The sequence below is a fragment of the Nelusetta ayraudi genome, unplaced genomic scaffold, assembly GCF_046127955.1.
Source record: "Nelusetta ayraudi isolate G7.1 ecotype Tasmania unplaced genomic scaffold, CSIRO-AGI_Nayr_v1 ptg000017l, whole genome shotgun sequence".
NCBI classification, from domain to species: domain Eukaryota; kingdom Metazoa; phylum Chordata; class Actinopteri; order Tetraodontiformes; family Monacanthidae; genus Nelusetta; species Nelusetta ayraudi.
The window spans coordinates 8,868,166-8,887,449 of NW_027466067.1; the positions used below are offsets into that span (position 1 = coordinate 8,868,166).

General features: G+C 44.9%; 1 protein-coding gene across 1 annotated transcript; it reads right to left on the minus strand.

Moving 5' to 3' along the window:
- Positions 1 to 448: 448 nt before the first annotated feature.
- shmt2 (serine hydroxymethyltransferase 2 (mitochondrial)) lies at positions 449 to 17,957 on the minus strand. Its single transcript, XM_076025254.1, has 12 exons — positions 17,799 to 17,957; positions 12,336 to 12,527; positions 10,100 to 10,179; positions 8,188 to 8,388; positions 7,918 to 7,999; positions 6,046 to 6,168; positions 4,093 to 4,232; positions 3,476 to 3,638; positions 3,002 to 3,101; positions 2,034 to 2,189; positions 1,373 to 1,480; positions 449 to 933 (listed from the first exon to the last, which is right to left on the minus strand). Exons 1-12 carry the CDS (start codon positions 17,829 to 17,831, stop codon positions 806 to 808), a joined length of 1,506 nt encoding a protein of 501 aa, XP_075881369.1. The 5' UTR covers positions 17,832 to 17,957; the 3' UTR covers positions 449 to 805.
- Positions 17,958 to 19,284: the final 1,327 nt, after the last annotated feature.

Sequence of the window (19,284 nt, forward strand, 5' to 3'; positions counted from 1 at the left end):
AAGTTGAGAGGTAAACCGATGGATCAGCACCCCCCCAACACAAAGCTGAATCTGTGCTGTACACCGTTTAGTCGCTTGGTTTGTGCCTTGTGTCACTATAGAGCTGTACTGTTGGTACCAAATACTGCGGCGCTGCCAGCTCGTGTACAAATTCCGACGGCAAATATTGAAGGTGGAACACGACCAACTCGGATCCAACAACCCCGATTTCCAATGGAAATTGAATGCGCCACGTACGGGACTCCGCCCCCCTGCACCTCATGTCGCTTGAAGCTGGAATCCCTCTGCACAATGGCATTATCATCTGCGTATTGAGTGACTTTAATGACCTTGACATTAGCGACATTTGCTAGAACTCAGCGTTGAGACCTTTCCGCGCAGGACACGACAACTAATTGCGCACGAGTCAAATTTGAGTCTGTGTCGCGGAGAGCTGCTGGTCTCCGTCTAAAATGATATTTTCCCTCCGATTTAATGAGGGTGATTAGTAGAGCTCTTTACAGATATAAAACAGGTCACTGCAAATCGGTTCCCAAGTTCTATCAAATCTATTTGTTTCATTTCTAACCTCGAGATAAAGTCGGCGCTTTCAGAAGACAGCTTTGATTAATGGCTGAAAAAAAAAAAAAGTATATATATAAAAAAAAAAAACCCTCACTGTGTCTTCGTCCTGTTCATTCCCACCCCACATTTCACTGCCATGACTTTGTTCCTCTCCCCCCTTTCTTTACAGCAAGCCCAGCCAGCGCTCCTGGAAGCTGGCTCCGCCCCCACCCCCTCTCCAGCCCAGCCTGTTGCTGAGTGCCTAGCGCTCCTGGAAGCCCGGCATGGGGAATGGCCTGGCGAAAGCTTCCACGCGGTGCCGCAGCTCAGCCATGCGAGCCATCGTCTCCGGGTCCTGAACCAGGAAGTTCTTGAAGTCCTGGAGCTTTCCTGAACACGGCAACGCAGAGAATTGTTGTTAGAGTTTGTTTCTTTACAGCTGCTGACGTTAGACTTTTGAATGGAGACAAAAACCTTTATTTTTTTTTTAATAAGAAAGGAAATAAGAAGAAAGATCAGGCTTTTTTATGATATAATGGCCTTTACAGTGAAGACCAGGTGTGGGCAAACCATGGCCCGGGGGCCATATGCGGCCCATTAAGATTTTTAATCCAGCCCGCCAAACTTGAACAATGATATTGATAGCAAGTAAGTCGTAAAACAGCTGCATTTCATCAATTTTGTCAGTGTTTTAAGAGTCATTTGAATAAAGAGCTGTCTTTGGGGCTTCAAAGACAATTTTGTTGGAATGCTTTTGTTCATTTTCAACTGACATTAAAGCACATTTTCTACATATCCCACAATATATTTTTTCTCCAGGTAGACTCACCTGTTTTTTTCTTGACATCCAGGGCAATCTTAAAGCCCTCATCCATCAACTCCACAACATGCTCAAAGTCGGCCTCTTTGAATTGCCGCGAGGTCAGAGCCGGCGCACCTAGCGGGAAGAGGAAAAACACTCAAAACGTCTCGCTTCAAAATGTCGAAGAACGCTCGGTAAATGCGTTCTTTCGCCAACTCATCACACCTGCTGCAATCTTTTACTTTTATCATTTTTCAGCTAAGAAACAAACCCTCGACTGCAAGAAGTACGACCGACAGTGAAGTTAAAAAAGCTTCTTTAAGTGGAGTTCAGATCTTTAAGCGACGTGCATCGGGGAGCGACTACTTTGCCCTCGGTGGAGTTTCTAAACTTCCTGCAAGATTTTTTAAAAAGCCAAACACGCTTAATAAATAATGACATCCTCACTGCTTGCAGCTTAATTGGTGGCGCACTTTCCCCCAAATGACACAGAGCAGCATTGTGAAAGTTTGAAAAAGACCGGATTAGTAGGTAAACACGAAGCCAAAACTTTGCGAACATATAATTACGATCAACTGGAAACTGCACTCCGAGGCTCAACAGTTTCATGGCTACTTAATATACAAGTCCACCCCGTTTTCCGCGCTCGCTCAAATGTTGTGCAGCAAAATGAGAGGCTACTGCTTACCCAGCCTGAGGCCACCTGGAGTCAGAGCGCTCTTGTCCCCGGGGCAGGTGTTCTTATTGGCGGTGATTGACACCAGCTCCAGAACCCTCTCAGCACGAGCTCCGTCGATGCCTTGAGGCCGAAGGTCCACCAGGACCAGGTGGTTGTCAGTCCCCCCTGAAATATTCAGCATTCTCGGTGAGAGAGAACCCGCTGTGTCGAGGGAAGAGTCGCTGCTTCTCCGAGTCCGAGTCAGTGTTGGGTTGGCAGCATCTGATCAGAACCCCTCTCCAAACCGCACGGCTGCACGTGAACAGACGTGTTTTTTTGGGGGGATCGATATTTGACTTGACATGTTGATGTTGTTTTCTCTTTTTTCAGCGCATGTTTTTAAAAAACATAAGTGCCGCAAGTCATCTTTCACTCAATAGAAACGAGGGAAGTCCATTTTTGACATTGTAGACTAAAGATAAACAGTTTAAGTGAGGTTTGCACGATTAGACCATAGAGGTTCTGCATGTGCAGTTTCCATCAGTCTGAGCCCAGTGGTCATCATTTTCCTTTTAGTTTTGCGCAGAAGTAAATTTATTGAACTCTTTTGTATTTTTCCCCCCCTAACTAAATTTGAGGATGCTTGACAGGGCACAGCATTATAAATAAAGTATTACTGAAAGGAGCCTGCTGGCTTTTTAGCGCATCAATTAAACACCGCAGATCAGAAAAATAGCCGACGACGGCAAATTAAATGCAGAACAAGAGTCGGGAGCAGAAAGTGACCCCGTCCATCTGTTTTTCTGTTGCACTGACCGGCAGGACGGATAAACTGACATTGGCCCATTTGCACATCATGAATTTAAATGCTTGACGGGAGCTCCACTTGCATTTTGCGGCGGGACCTTTCTCTCGTTTTCCTGCATTTCTCTCGGCCCAGCTGAGGTTTTCTCAGGCGATCACGGGAAGACGGAGGACTGAACGCGAGTCCACGTTACCTGAGACCAGGGTGTAGCCTTTGTCGATGAGGGCTGCAGCCATTGCCTTGGCATTCTTCAGAACCTGGGCGATGTACTCCTTGAACATGGGAGACTGGGCCTGGAGAAACGGGTGCACGCACAGACACAAATTAGAGGCAGATTTTATAGAGCGGCTGAGAAAGATTTTTTTTTTTTAATTATCGAATAGGTCCATGAATTAAAAAAAAAATGAAATTAATATAATATAATAATACAAATGGTCCTTCAACATAAAATCATTTCAGACAAATAAACCAATCGAGGTTAAAGATTGTTGCTTCTCAGTCCGACAGTGGAGGCCGGTTTCTCAGTCAAGATGCTGGAAATCACCTCAGGGCCGAGATTTTGACAAGTTTCTCTTCAAAATTTGATTCGCCACTCAGGAGTTTAACATTTGCAAATGGTAGATCTGGCGAGCGAAGCGCTCCGTCGCCGGCGTGCCGCGCTGCTGACCTGCTTGAGGGCCACGGCGACGCCGGCGATGCCGTGGTTGTGCGGTCCGCCCTGCAGCGACGGGAAGACGGAGAAGTTGATCTTGTCCTCGAGGTCGTACATGATCTCCTTGCCCTTCTTGTCTTTTGAGCGAAGGCCCTTGCGGTAGAAGATGAGGCCGGCCCTGAGCGGCAGAGAACAGGCATTAGGAGCGACTTCTCATTTCCCATCTAACGAGTCTCTGAAGTCTTTGGATGTTTGTCCAAATGCGTCTCGGCAGGAACTTGGCTTAGCAGGTGGATGACTCAAGATTCAAATTCTAACATGTTGTACTTTTGTCTTGGCTGCCAGCAACAAACGGCAGTTTCAACTGCTCCTACAAGCCGACTGGATTCCAAACAACTGTCGGCCTCTTACAGTTTTACAACACGATTATCACCTCTGGAAGCTTCGCTTCCACTTTTCAAAGGTTTTCTTTGGGGCCTTTGGCCAAGTGGATGGACAAGACTAATTCAAGAGATTTGGAATGGATTTCTACCAGTTAGAGCGGATTACTGGAATACCACTGTAATAACTCTCCTGCTATTAAGGCAAGTACTTGCCACTAAGATGCACCCCCCCAAGTTAATGTGTCATACCTGACTCCACGGAGGGACTTGTGTGTAGTTGAGGTGACCAGGTCGGCGTAATCGAAAGGAGAGGGGACGGCTTTCGCCGCGACCAGACCGCTGATGTGGGCCATGTCAGCCAGCAGGTAAGCGTTGATGTCGGTGCAGAGCTGCGGTGGGAAAGAGTGGGAAAACACAGGAGAGATGAAAACTACAAATTTAAGTAGGTATAACGCACATTGCTCCATTCATTTTTGCTCAAAAGAGATGTGAAATCTAGGGAAAATCTGCAGCAAGCTCATTTTCCGCCAATTTGACTGCACGCACCGATCTTTCAAAAAAACAAAACAAAAAAAACAAAAAAAGAAATAAAAAGAAAGCGCAGGTGTTACTACAAACAAGCCTTGGCTCTTTTCACGGGCCTGTAATTCAAAACATGCTTGACGTTCCATGCGAACATTGGTTGAAAACAACACAAAGAATAAACAGCTTGCTAACATGTAAATGACTTGCTGGCAAACAATCAGAGCGGTGAGGGATCTTCTCAGGGCTCCAATTAATGAGCACCGTCGTGACAATCTCACTCCCTCTCGGATGTAAACGGGATCAGGACGTGTTTATTGGATTTGGGGAACAGGATAGAGGTGCGGGGGGTCGGGGGGAAAGTAAATCCCATACTTCTTAAGTGAAAAAAAAAAAAGAGAAGAAGTCTCCAGTTCACGTGACAGTAAAAAGAGGAGAGGCCTTTTCCAGCAGATCGTCATGCAGCATTGAGCAGTAAGTGATGTGCTACTGAGAAAGCACGGCCTCACTTCAGGCCCTGCGGCTGGGCGGCTACGGCGCTCCATAGAAACAAAGCTCGGTGATAGCGGGACACTCCACTGGATGGCGTGAGCTAAAGAGGGGGCTTCGGAACGAAAGGGAGCGGTCAGGGAGCGAATCAGGAGGTGGATACAGCCAAACGGATAAAAGTCCTCTCCGGGAGCGAGTGCTGCAGCGCGCGGCTCGCAGTCGTCGCTTTCAAACAGGTGACTCAGAGTGAGCACCCATTTTGGGCCTGGGATGAGTGGGCGAGAGAGGAAGAAAGCCCCTCCGGACTGTTGGCGCTAATGTGAAGTTAAGAGCGAGAGGTGTGGAGAACCCTAGAAAATTTGCGTTTGGGAGCGCGGCGGTGCGAGAGTCGACGCTCTGCGTTTGGCATCCGCAGGTGGGACAAAATGGAGCTGGAAACAACCGCAGTCTGAGACATTTCAAAGTTGCAGCAAATACAATGTTGATGCTTATATAGGCAGCAAACAATGTGATTTGCTTTTTATTATTTACTTATTTTTTTTTATCAAATTGTGTTTACAGAACAAGTTGGATGTTGATCTGGTATTGTCTTGACACATAGCTACACTGTAGCTAGTTTTATTTTAAGATTTTAATTGGCAGAAAGAGAGCGCATACACAAGGCACACGTACATTTGAAAATGATGCAAAAATGTTGCGTTTTCAATGGGGTTCATTGAGTGAAATGAAATGTTAAATTGTTAGCTTATTAGGCATATCTTTGCCAAAATGTGATTGATTTTGCCCATTTAAAAACAGCAGGTTATGATGCCCTGACTTTGTATTTCAGAGAGACCTCCCAGTAAGAGGTACTGAACTTTGACCTTTTTGTGGCTGTTATTTTATTGTTGCTGTTCTGAGTACTGAGTGCTGGAAGCTCAACACTGTCGGGTCCAAACAGTAGAGAACATTAATTCAAAATGTATAAACGTAATCAAGATAATCAAATGTAATTAGTTAAACTAATTTGATCGAGTAACTGAAATAATGACACTATTATTACTATTAATAACTATTACACTTGCAATAGCTTAACTTGTAATTGTAGCCAATTACATTTTGCAAAGTAATCTCCCCCACACTGCATGGGACACACTGGAGGAAACGTCAACGCTGGTTGGGGTTTTTAAATAGTGAGTGTCGTCAGCGCACCTTCTTGACGCGGCCGTAGTCAATGAGGCGGGCATAGGCGCTGGTGCCAGCGATGATGAGCCGCGGCCGGAACAGCTTGGCCGTCAGCTCCATCTGGTCGTAGTCTATGAGTCCTGTTGCCGGCTGCAGGGGAAGGGAGAAGAGGAGACAGGTGGAGGGTGGAGAGAGGGAGAGAGAGAGAGGGGGAGGGAGAGAGACAAGAGGGAAAATGATAAATAAGCATATTAGAGGGGGTGTAAGGGTCAGTGGGGACGGATTAAAAAGAAGATATCTCGAGGGGGCAAACATGCAGCGAGCATTTTTCACCATTTGGAGGCCGTTTGATGCAGCTGCACTTAAAGAGCTGCGGCTACCTTGGAAGAGGAGCAAAATCATCTGGAGCAGCGAGCGACTTTAAACAGTCGCATCAAAGAGGAAGACATGGGGGGGGGGATTGCAGCGACGCGGCTGCACTTATCCCGACTCAACCTTTTCAGACGCGAAATCAAACGGGTGCGATGAGTTAAAGCCGTCTGAGGGGAGAGAAAGAAAAAAGTCGTACAGTGCAGGCTGTTGCTGCGAGTAAATACGTCAGAGTGCGTCTGGGCCAGTCAAACGACCTTTGCCATTCTGCCTCGTGGCTCCAGGTTAGAAAGAAAGACGCGAGAAAGAGAGCAGGCTGAGCAGAAAAACAAGGTGAGAGACACAAAGTTGGACGCGGTCAGGAAGAAGAAGAAGGAGGAGGAGGAGGAAGAGGGAGCGCTTCATTTGGACAAGCTGATAATCTCCCATCTCCAGAGTGCGCCCACTGGCGCCCCCTCACTCCATCAAGCCGCTCGTTGCGAAGACAGAGCGAGCGGGCGCTGCCGGCCAGCCCGTCGATTTCCCATTATCTCTCTCGCAGAGGGGTCCGTCCCGCCCATACATCAGCGCCGCTGGACGCGGGCGCTCTGACGGCCATCCATCAGCTGCTACTCAGCGGCGCACAAGCCAGATGCGGCGGATAACGCACTTTACACTGACGCACAATACACTGACACTATCTACATGACGGATAAAAAGGGGGAGTCAGAGGGAGGAGGCCAGCGGGAGGAAGCGGTGCACTGGAAAAAACAAAAAGAAAAAAAAGTTCCTGCAGCCAAAAGGAACTGGTGGCTGAAATAAAGGCAGAGGCCATTTATTAAGAAAACTGTCACCTGTGTCTTCAAATCCAGCCACTGCTTGGCTGCTGTGTACACGGCAAATTTCCCTGCCGTGGTGCAATAAAGGCTCATCTTATCTCGTCTTACCTGCAACTACAACTCCAAACGACAGCCTGGAGATCTTTGACTTACATCGTCAGTGTCTAAGAAGAGCCATTTGTTTTGACAGATGTATTCACGACGTGAATCTCCCTTTTCCGTATTTTAATTAGAAAATGTGCAGCATGAACGGAAATCATTTTATTCAATCAGAGAAATACCATTTGATATATTTCTTTTTTTCTTTTTTTTTTTTTTTTAGCAACTGTGACAATTACCCAGCATGGCCCGAAATACACAATAGACGTCCAGTAAACACTGTATTGCATAACATGGTCACTTGATTTACATGTCGAGACACAGTGAGGTTGGTCTGTAAATAGCAGCTCCATATTTACTGCAGTGTTTCACAATGCTAGGTGAACATTGGAAAAGGGCTTCCTAGAAGTCTGCTCTACACATCATGAGGATATTAAAGCAGCAGTAAGGCACTTCCTTTATTCTGAAGGTCTTGAAACTTAAGAACTTTAATGACTAATTTGACATTAAGAGAGCTTTCAAATAATTAAATCCTATTGAGAGTTTTTTCTTCCTAATAAATACACAAACATTTGATTCATGGCTGATAGGAATAGTCGGGGTGTCTACTTACATTCAGTTTGTAAGGCATGGACTCAAAATAGATTGAAGTGGCTGAGATCCTCTTGACGTCAGACATGTAGCCGTGCGTCAGACTAGACAGAAAAACATCAGTAATATTACCTTGAGTACATTAACATTGAACACCTGCAGGAACAGAGTGGGTATTGTGCTTGGTTAAGATGAGGCTGAAACAAGAACTAGACTAGGAAAAACAGAAGAAGAAAAGAGAGATCATGTAATACACAGTGACAGTGACACAACGGAAAGGGACTGTACTGACTGTCCTCCGTCGGGCAGGTCCAGCCCCATGATGCGGTCGTGGGGTTTGAGCACAGCAGTGTAGGTGGCGAAGTTGGCGGGCGATCCGGAGTACGGCTGGACGTTGACGCCCCACAGTGCGGGGTCCAGGTCGAAGGCGTCCAGGGCCCGTTTCTGACACAGCAGCTCAATTTGGTCGACTATTTCTGCCCCGCCATAATATCTAAAAAAAAAAAAGCAGAAAAATAAATAAATTAGACGAATAAGACAATAAGTAAACACTGTAAACACTTAAAAACTGTGCAGAACAAACATTTGAGGAGAACAGAATCTTTCAAGTGTAGATGTCATTTTGTATGTAGGTGAGGCTTTAATTGGTTCTAAGTGCAATGTGTTTAACTGATACAGACAAGTGGCACACTTGCACGTCAGACCTGTTTTATTTGTCTTGACGTGTGAGGACTTTGTCTGTCACCAGAATCAAAAGCAATCCATGCTGGACAGAAAATGAGCCACTTCAGATGAGGTGATGTGAGGTGAAGACACTTCTCAAACAGCTCCAGGGGAGTTAGAGTGAGTACAGTGGGCCTGTGAATCCCCACCACTGAGGCTGATTCCATACGCTAACAATACAGTGTAGACCCCTGCCAATAGGACGTCATATGAATCACGCCTGTTTATAAATAAACCAAAACAAAAGAACACAGCCCATTCACCAACAGTCATTGTCTCAGGACCTTTTATCAATAAAGTTCCCGGTGTAATTTTCCTCGACGTAACTTCCTGCAACTTGACAATGCTGCAACATTGTGCAACGTCCACGCCACTGCGTGTCAGACGGCTGTGCATCTACTTGGCCAACTGAGCAGCGAGAGCAGAAATCTCAAATTGCTGCAGCTTGCGTTGGATTTAACGTGCGTCAGCAGAACAATCTGAAGTGTCCACGTCACGCCGCCCTTTCATGCGAGTTGCCATGTTCGCCCCGCTGCTGCTGCTGACGTATTTTAAAGCAGCACCAACATGCCTCGCGCAGATGCCTCGTCAGGTCTTCCATGTTCCTTGGCATCGCCAAACTTTTGATTTTCCCTCCATGTTTCGCTGTTTACGAACGGCGTCCGCGCCACCCGGCCCCCACCGTGTGTTTGCAGAAACAACACGCAAAAAAAAAAAATAGATAAGTGACGGTGCGTTCAAGGCGCCTCGAAAAACGCAGGTGCAGAGGTGGTAAACTAAGCAATAATCAACGCTACTAATTTACCGTCGAGCACACGCCTGAGAATGAGAGGTTTGCTTTTAGCCGGTTGGTGTTGGTATCGGATGCAGACTGGAGCTACGGCTGCAGCCGCGACGCCAGCGTCTGTCTCAGGCCACCGATTCAAATCGGTGAATCTCCCCATCCTTAAATTACAGATGAAGGGACAACAGATGGCGACTGTACAAACCGCTCGAGCGGCGAGGCCATCCATTCGTTTTATTTCATTAAAATGTAAAATGACACAAGTAGAGTGTGTGTGTGTGTGTGTGTGCGCGCGAGTACGGATTAAAAAAAAAAAAGAAAAGAAGAATTGACCGGCAGAGAGAGATTTATGATCGGCTCACACTCCAGGAATCAAGCAAAGCATTAAATGAAAAACATTTCAAACGCTCCTCCGTTTGCTGCTGATGAATGTTCGAGCGAAACCAGGAAATGGGAAAAGCCGAGCACCAGCAAAAAGAAAGCAAACACACACGCGCGTCACCCTTGGCAGCGAACTCACTCAGACAGGATGATCGGCCGTGCGTTTGGCACCAACGACCGTCGTCGAAAGCTAGAAATGACTGCGGGAATCAGCACGCGCTTCGTTTAGCATGTGCTTCCGTGGCAAACACCCCCCCCCACCAGCAGTGAATATCAGTGCTGTTAATAAGCCCAGTGTGAGTGTGTGCGTTCTCACCTTCTCCCTGGGTAGCCTTCAGAGTATTTGTTGTTCAGGCAGGAGCCCAGAGCTTCCAGAGCGGCTCGGCTGCAGAAATTCTGACACACACACACACACACACACACACACACACACACAGAGAGAGAGATGAATGGCATGAACGGACAGAGGGGGACGAGGAAGTTGTTGTTTTGTGGACATTGCAGAGATAACTTGGTGTGGCCCCCTTTGTTCAATAATTTGCAAGACATTTTTTTCCCCAAGGAAATGTCACTTTAACGGCTCGCCTTTCTGCAAACAGGGTGTAATTGAGCAGCAAAGGTCTGTTTTCCTTCATGGCATGTCCAATTTACCCGTCAAACTAAACTCATTCAGTGGCCAAAAAATAAAAATAGAATAAACATGGAAAATGTATCGCCTGCTTAAGCCGTCCTTTTATGAATAAATAACCAAAGTCTAAGGAGTGACGACTGGAACGAACTCTCACAACTCTAAGCTACTTGTGGGAATAATAGCAGCAGCTTTAACTCCTACTTATTGTCATGTAGCACCATTTGACACACTTACACAGAGCTCCTTCCACATTTTACCATTTCATTCTTTTAATGTTGCTTTTTTCTATTAATAGAGGCAATCAATCTTTCTTGCAATGATTTGGCAAAGGATGAGCCAGGGTTGTAAATAATTAATCGATTATTGATTAATTGTGGATTAAGAAATTAATCAATGACATTAAATTAGTCACAATTAATTGAAATTTTTTTACACGGCTAGTTACAGTGTAGTGGCAGTAAGGAGCAATTCAGAGATACGGTGATGGTCATACCTAGAAAAAAGTTTAAACAACTTTTATTTTTATTTATTTTTATTTTTATTTTTTAAAGTTGGTCAACTTAAAGTCAGAGGATAAATGGTTAGGCTGCTTTTACTGTTCTGTAATGTAAAAATGGGTCACATTGGACCCTCAATATTAGTTAAGGGTTAAATAATGAGCTCCTTACACATTTTTCATTGTGAAATTTAGGTTCTCAGGACAAATTGCAGCTCATCAATTAATCATTAATCCACAGATAAGCTCAATCAACTAACGATTAATGAATTAATCGATAAATTGCATCCCTCGTCTGTGCCCATAAGAAGTCAACTGAAAATGTGACTACTGACAGTACCTGATATCATACCGCAACCAGAAATCTCTATATCACCGAGTGTGACACGCAAGACTGATGCCTCTTCCACTGAGGCCTCCTGGGACAACACTCCTGCTGTACATCACAACCGTTCTTAATAGCAGGGTGTAAAACACGCGTGCTATTGCTGTGTGCGTTTGCCCTGATGGTGGCGTACGGTGTAGGCCAAGGAAAACATCAAGGACGACAGCGGCTCCAAAAACGGCTTTCTGCTGCATCCGTCTGTCAGGAAAACGAGGCTTCCGCTTCTCAGACGCTGCAAGTGTGTTCTCGGGGTGGGGGGGGGAGAAAGAAAAAAAAATCCACGTGTTGTGAATGTCGGCCCGAGCTTTAGAGTGGCGAATGAAGACCTCAACCTTATCGCAGGCACTGGGGCAGACAGGCTTTGTGTGGAGAGGAAGGCTGATATACTCCACTGAACAAATACTGTGGCCAATAGACAGCAGAAGGAGGGAGAGTGAGAGAGAAGGAGGGAGAGAGAGAGGGAGAGAGAGAGCGAGCAACACAAGACATTGTGTGTGCTTCAAATCAGCAACATCTCCACAACATCGCACAACCAAAGATGAGGAGATCCTCTAATGTCACAATTACGCCCATCATGTTTATAGAAAGCTTTGTGTTTTCTGACTATTAAAGCACACAGGCCTGAATGACTTCCTGTGATTTTTCTCTCAGACCCCTGTCAGAGAGATACCAAAATATATTTCATGTTTTAACAAGGGGATCATACAATAACGGATGCACATTTTAATTGATTTGATATACAATATCCACCTTATTTGCGTCGACTTTATTCATGAAATGTGAACTTTATTCACAAAATTTCAACTTAAATAAAAATCCTTCCTGTAATATTTTTTCTCTCTTCTTGTGGCCCTAATCCTCTTTCGTACATAAGTGGTCCGTTCACAATGAGCGGATTCCCCCCCCCCCCCCCTTTGTACAAATGAAACATTCAGATTTCAGTGAAAGCATTTCTTTCCTGAGAAACTACTTGAGATTTCCAAATAAGAAGGTCAACCCGATGGTTCATTTCAGCGAAAAAGGAAAAATAAATGCCTCACCTCGGAGGCAATGAGCTCCAGGCCGCGGCACTGACGGTCCTTCTCCTTCTGCAGCAGGTTCCACATCTCAGGGTCATCCTGGGCCAGACTGTCCTGACCCGTCCACGGACGTTCTTCATCCACGGCACGGGTGGCGGCGTGGGACTGCTGCCCACGCACACCGAGGATGGCTGGGGCCCGCTGGCACAGCGGCTGTTGACAGAGGAGGCGACGGAGGTGGCTCATTGAGAGAAAGCTACAAGAGCACAGCAGTTGCAATTTTTTTTATTATTTTTTTTAGCTACATCAAATATTATTTCACATTCCATTTTGGTTGAACAAATATTTATCCTACATCAATAAGAAGAAAAGACTGTTCCGCCCCTCCATGGCCATGGCTCACATAATTAGAAACTGGTGTGTTTGCATATCGATAATCAGCATGCTTGTTCCATTATGCAGCTATCAGCACTTCCACAAACTGAGGGACTGACTTTTACAGCCTCGGCGCACTGAATGAGGCATACAGGGAACAGATTCAGCACTTCCTGCTTATCTAATCTGGACTGGGCTTGGCAAAACCTCCTCTTCCCTCTGCTGCTGTGGTAGCCATGCTGATCATAGATGATGACTTCATGCAATATGAGCCGTCTTTCCCTTTCCCCCTCCCCCCCCCCCGACCCCTGACCAACTACGCTTGTGTTTTCCTAATGGAGCGTAGAGAAAAAAAAATTAATAATGAAATTATAAAGAAAGTGCTAAATAATTGTAATTAGAACTAAACGCCTCGAAGCTGCGTGTGCACCCCAACATCATTAGGTTCTCCCAAAGGCACAGTGAGGAAGAACACAAAAGTTCCTTGATAAGTTGATTACGCACAGAACAAATTGGCACATTTCCCTCATTTAATCAACAGCATGATGATGACTGCGTGTTGGGATCAGCCCCAGTGCTGCCAGCCTATAGTTATCATCTGTACAGGTGTGTGAGGGACAACCGCCCTTTAATAGCGCCATTAAAAAGCAATTAACACACTGCTCTAGTTGGCTTAAGGATACCCACATGGAAAGAAAGTGCGATTAATGCTTTTACCCAGTGTCCAAAAAAAAAGAAAAAAAAAAGCCAAAAAGGTCTGGCAACATTATGTCTCCCAAATCAATCGAACCGTAATAGTATCTCTTAATCAGGATAATAGCAAAAACAATTTGTAGTAAAAAAAAAAATTAAAAAAATCAAACAAACAAAAACACACCAGTAATGTGATAACATGTGATGCTGAATGCTGCTGTTATTTTATGCAATTAAAATGTACGACTACTATGGCGTATTAGCACCTGCACAGCACCTTCACCTTACAAAACAAAGTGAACCTTTTGCTTTCTTGTGTCTGTGGAATAAAGACTTGAATGAAACAATGAGCAGCAGACCTGCTCTGGAAATATCAACATGAGCATCAGCTACTGGAGAACCTACACTACGTAGAAAAAGTTTGGAATATTTGTCTGTTGGATGAAATTTGAGAATGCACTATGACATTCATGGGTTAATATTATATGATTTCCGCTCTTAAGCGTCTCACCTATGAATGATGGCCAGTAATTATTCTTGTTCACAGTGACAATTTGTGTTTTTAGCCATTTGGGCCCACATGGAGCAAAGACAGGAACTAACAAAAGAAAAGAAAAAAAAACTCTAATTACATTATTGAGAGGTTGGCACTTTATGGTGTGCTATGCACACTAGTGCAATAAACTGTTAGAGAGGAAGAAACTACCATTGCATTCCATCCAAAAAGTGAAATGTCCCTGACTTTTAGCGAGCGGAGTTTATTGGTCGGCCAGTAGTTAGCGGCAAGGTTTATCCCAAGGAGCAGCTTGCTGATAGTTTATCTACTCCATTGCCGTTTGGCTCGCCCCGTCTACTCCACCCCTTCATCTGCTCCCCAGGGTGGCAGTGGTGATACCCCAGCGGGGGGGGGGGTGCCTTGCACATTAATGGCCCATTTTTTCAGTCTCTGCTCTGGCCGTCTGTCATCGGGGGGGCTGTGGCGATGGTGTGAAAGGGGGGGGGAGCGCCGCCGCCGCCCCGCCCCACCCCCTCCCCCTCCTGCTGGGCCCTGGGGAGATGAGGGCCTGGGGAGACAGGTCGAGCTGCCCCGAAGGAAACGTTTCTTCCTCGCGGAGAAATCACACGGGTCATTAAATCTTGACAGGAAGTGTCCTTCGCTGTCTGCATTCCTGCCGGGATGCGCCAAGGCCGGCGACAGGGGGAGTGGCAGCGAAACCCAAAGCAGGGCAGCGCCACCGAAGTCTGCGGAAAAAAAAACAAGGGAGCAGGTCTCATCCACATCTCCCCTCTCTGCGTTTTCGTTGGGGGGGGTGGGGGCATCTTGTCACTGACGGCACGCGCGACAACAATAACAGGTCAGCGCCCGCGGGAAGCCTCGCCGCTTTCTCGCCAACCTATCTTTTTTTTTTTACTGGAGATTAATTAACAAGAGGCAGATAAGCTGATCCAAGGGAAGTCGGCGCCAAGATGCAAGCACCAAATATGTCAAAGTGGGACTATTTTTAGGCAACAGATGATGCCGCCGACGTCGTTTGAAGGTGAACTTGATGAAAAGTGCACCGCGAGGAGGCGGGGGGGGGGGTTGGATGGGGGGGTAGGTATCAACCTGGGCCCGCAATGACGCCACGATGGCACGCCCGCAGATGTGCGGCGCCCGTGCGACAATGATGGGGCAATTGCTGGCGGTGTAGCTTGCCTGTCAAACATCTGTGCACAGAGATCGACAAAGGCAAAGCAAGCGGGAGAAGCAAAGGGAAGGAAAATCATTTCATTAATCCCGATGCTGGATTATCTTTTTTGCCCATTTCCTGGAGTGGCTTCCTGAGGCGAGTCAATTTTACAGATGACTGCTGTCCATCAGTGGCTGCACCCAGAAACAATCAGCGTGGCATCAAAAGGGAAACAGAGGGGAGTGGGGGGGGGGGGGGGGGGGGGGGGCGATGGGGCCGGCGGGGAGGGGGGCGGGTATGTTGGGTTTGAGAGACGATGCATCCACAGGGCAGCGGCATCAGTCAGTCTGACACGCTCTCGGCTCGTTCTCCGTCACCGGCCAATAACAGGGCTGTCCGTTACAAATTACCCAGCAATTCAGTCCGGATGGCACTGAGGCATCTGGAAAGCGTGGAGGATGTGGCAGAAAACTCCACGTCGTGCAGGCCAAAGGGTTGTTCGGGCGACAATATAAGACGGCGGAGAGGCCACAAACCAAGTGCCCGTAGAGGGAGGCAGTGGAACGGCATATCGAAATAGTTACATCTTCAAAATCTGGAAACTGTGAGGACGACGACAGCGATTATCGTCACGGTAAAGACTATCTGAGGAATCCTGGTGGCCCTGGGCAATCTACTGTATTTTGTCTATGGGCCTCGTGGTACAAGCAGTACAGTGAGAGCACAGTTTCTGGAAATGGCAACCTATAAAAACAGCCGGCTTGTTGAAAAGGACCGCGGCGATCTTGACACAACCGTTCCATGGGATCGCACGGAGATTGCTACATCCCACTGGCCTAAATACCTACTAGGGCTGACTCAAAACCGGTTTGAAGGCCTTTGCCTGTGGCTGTGCAAGGGAGCTTCCCAGGTCCTTGTCAAATATTTACAAGAGAAGGAATTTTACAGTAAAAAAAAAATAAAAAATCCTCCTTAAAAAAAGGAAAGAAAACAAAAAAGAGCTGTCAATATTTTTTTGAAAAACTTGATGAATTATGTATTTCTTTTCATAGCGAATAGAAGCACTGATTGACATCACAATATTTAAACCTAACCTTAAATTACAATGTCAATTTCCCGGAACACAGCCAGCCCTGGGAACTTCATTTCACTGTTTGTTTTAAGTGTAGTCATATTTCAAAAGTTGCAAGAACATTTGCAAAGTTAGAATTTTAAATACAAGACCAATATTGGTGTTTATTTTTTTCTTTTCAAAGTGCCTGTGCACAGATGCAGGCCATCATTTTCACAATCTCAAACCTTTCAAATCTTTTTTCCCATAAACTTTATGGTGAAAAGTTGTTTCTGGCTCGTATTTTGTGCACTACTCACTGGACACGGAAAGTTTGACATAACTGAATCCCCGCCGGCCCCCCTTGCTCACATGCACAAATCTCGTGAGGGCACTGGAAAACTTTCAAAAAGTCCTTCGTGTGATAGTTAAGCTACCTCCTGACCAATTAGCACTGATTGGAAAAGCATGCAAACCAGTAAGTTCCCTTCAGTTCAAATCATTCATCACTGGAACATCATGAAATTCTGGTCCAAAGTCTCAAAAAATGGGTCACTTCATTAAGTTTGAAATGTGACTATTATTAGCCTTAGCTTGTAGCCCATCCTCCTGATTCCTCTAGGTCAAGCTCCTTGGACAAGAAGCTGTCACATAATTAGGGATAGTCAAAGGGTACTGCTGATGTGCAAAAAAAAGAAGGGGAAATTGCATCTCAAACCAGATGTAGTTTACATGAAAGTATTACAAAAACAGTAACAAACACAATCAAACAAGTTCAATAGAAAACAAATTGAAGTTAGACTTGCCAGTTTAATTCAACTTCGGTGAAGATGAATGTATTACTTTTCAAAAGCTGAACGGCATCAACTGGACCTTTGAACTACGGTTTTACGGGGACAATAATGATATCAGAGAAGGGTTTCCACGTAACCCCATTAGCTACAGTTAATTAGTGTCTTAACGGCAAAGAATCTGCTGACAAGGGCGCGGAGAAAACTTTTCACACGACTGAGTCTGACTAAATACGGTCCTTTGGAATAGACCAAGTACATACTTTGGACGGTATTTGTGGAAAGAATAATAACTCATCGGTAAAATGTTACTGTAGACCTCTAACACATCGGTCTTAATAGCATCTTCATCGGTTTTGGTTATAAAAAAAAACAAACAAACAGACAAAACTCCCCGACTACTCAAAGAAATACGACGATTTCTTGAAATTGTAAAACGTAACTTCTCATCTTGCTTAAAAGTATATATTTATTCGTAAAAACTAGTGGCAAATAACACCATGAGCGGGAGACTTGTACTCCCCGCCACCCACACCCCACTGATGAAACAGAGTAGTCGCTGTTGCATCATCGTGAACGCACAGCTGCAGCTATACAGCGTTAATGGATTTCAACCTGCTAGCTTATCACCTGAGATAGCCATCATGACTCAAATATATATTTATACTACCAGGATAAGGACAATAAAACGCAGTTAACTATTAAGAAATGCGCGTATCTGGTGACGCCTGTACACATTATGTAAACGGAGGTGAGTGCAACTTAAACCTGACACTCTCTAGTTAAGCTAGCTGCCTTGTGCGGCAAAGTGTAACCCGACCAGCCATAGTTTCGCAATTTACACCCAAAAGCACCGTGGAGATAAGCTAAGTCGTTATTTTGTATCCCCTTTGACCAAACTTACCCGGGTGACACTTCTCAGAGCGAATGATAGCATGCTTCCAGGGTTCAGACCGGGGGAAGAGACGCCACTAGCCAAACGACAGACCGACTACAGGTTTCGAAAGGGCTGTCGGTAGTTGTTAGCAACGGATGGGTACGTCCGTCCTCCCGCAAGGGTTTGTGGGAAATGTAGGTCTTCGCGAGGGGTGAAAACCTCGCAAGAATCCCAATCAACCAGATAGTTTTCTGTTTTCTTTTTCATTGTGTACCATAAAAAACACACACGTTTATAATTATTTTAGGTTTATGCGTATCATACTACGTGGAACAATCTTTAAAACAAATAAACCGAAAGCATTCATTACCACATGGCTAGACGTAGGTGATGACGTAAAAGAACACGCCTCTCATTTTAGGATGACTGTATTTTCAATTGACTGAAAAATAAGGTCGCCCAGGATAGGGTGTGAAAAATAAAACATGTCCTGGGAAAACAGGATTTTTTAAAAATTATTATTATTATCATTATTATTATTATTATTATTATTATTATTATTATTATTATTATTATTATTATCATTATCATTATTATTATTATTCACACATTGCAACACAGGTAATGTTGCGTTAAGTAAGGCTTCAGTGGCGTGCAGAATTTGTTTGAAACTTGTTTGAACTTGACATGCCAAAGGCCCTGAGGTAAAATCTAATGGAGGTGAGGTATTGCGTATTTATAATTGAGCAGGTTAACAGTGTGGCCAAACAACTGGATGATTCTGACGTCAATCTGATTAACTGTTTCAGTACCCACCCTCTCGAGCCATTATCTTAATCAATATTCCTTAAGTGTGTGTGTGTGTGTGTGTGTGTGTGTGTGTGTGTGTGTGTGTGTGTGTGTGTGTGTGTGCGTGTGTGTGTCACAAATTAAAGACACTGTTTTGAGGCAGATCCAATCAAGTTGCCAGTGATCTTAGGCATTTATTGTAACTTTTGTTTCTATTTAAAAATATATTATGCAGTATACGTACTGTATATTATAGTGTATGTACACACACACACACACACACACACACACACGCACACATACACCTCCATCTCAAAGTAATTGATTACAAGCATCACAGGTATCGAGCTAGTTTGAAAGACGAGTGCAATTTGGATATATTTTTTAAATGATTAGCGCCATCAGTGTTTTAATGATGGAATAAGTGCAGAGAGTAGAAAGCCAATCAGCAAGAAGCTTTTTGAAATGGCAATGAGTAATATTTGTTTAAACATATGGAGAAATAGGTGAATTATTTTGACTCTTTGTGACATAATGCCGTTCTACATGTCTTTTTGCTTCAAAAAATAAATTATGAAGCATAATCAAATGACATATGGCAGTTAAGAAGGCAGCAAAAAGAGTACACTTAAATATACACTGTTGTCAGTATTTTGTTTTATAAATGGTATTGGGTGGGGTTTTTTAAGCATTTTATTTCGGTTAACATATTAAAAATAATATT

What these genes read in the sequence shown, in the direction of transcription:
- shmt2 (XM_076025254.1), bottom strand. Translation starts at nt 17,831, where the DNA reads ATGCTATCATTCGCTCTGAGAAGTGTCACCCGG. An exon ending in CTCTGAGAAGTGTCACCCGG is followed by an intron (nt 12,528 to 17,798) that starts GTAAGTTTGGTC and finishes CTCTGTCAACAG; the next exon opens with CCGCTGTGCCAGCGGGCCCC. An exon ending in GACCTGCCCGACGGAGGACA is followed by an intron (nt 8,000 to 8,187) that starts GTCAGTACAGTC and finishes TTTTCTGTCTAG; the next exon opens with TCTGACGCACGGCTACATGT.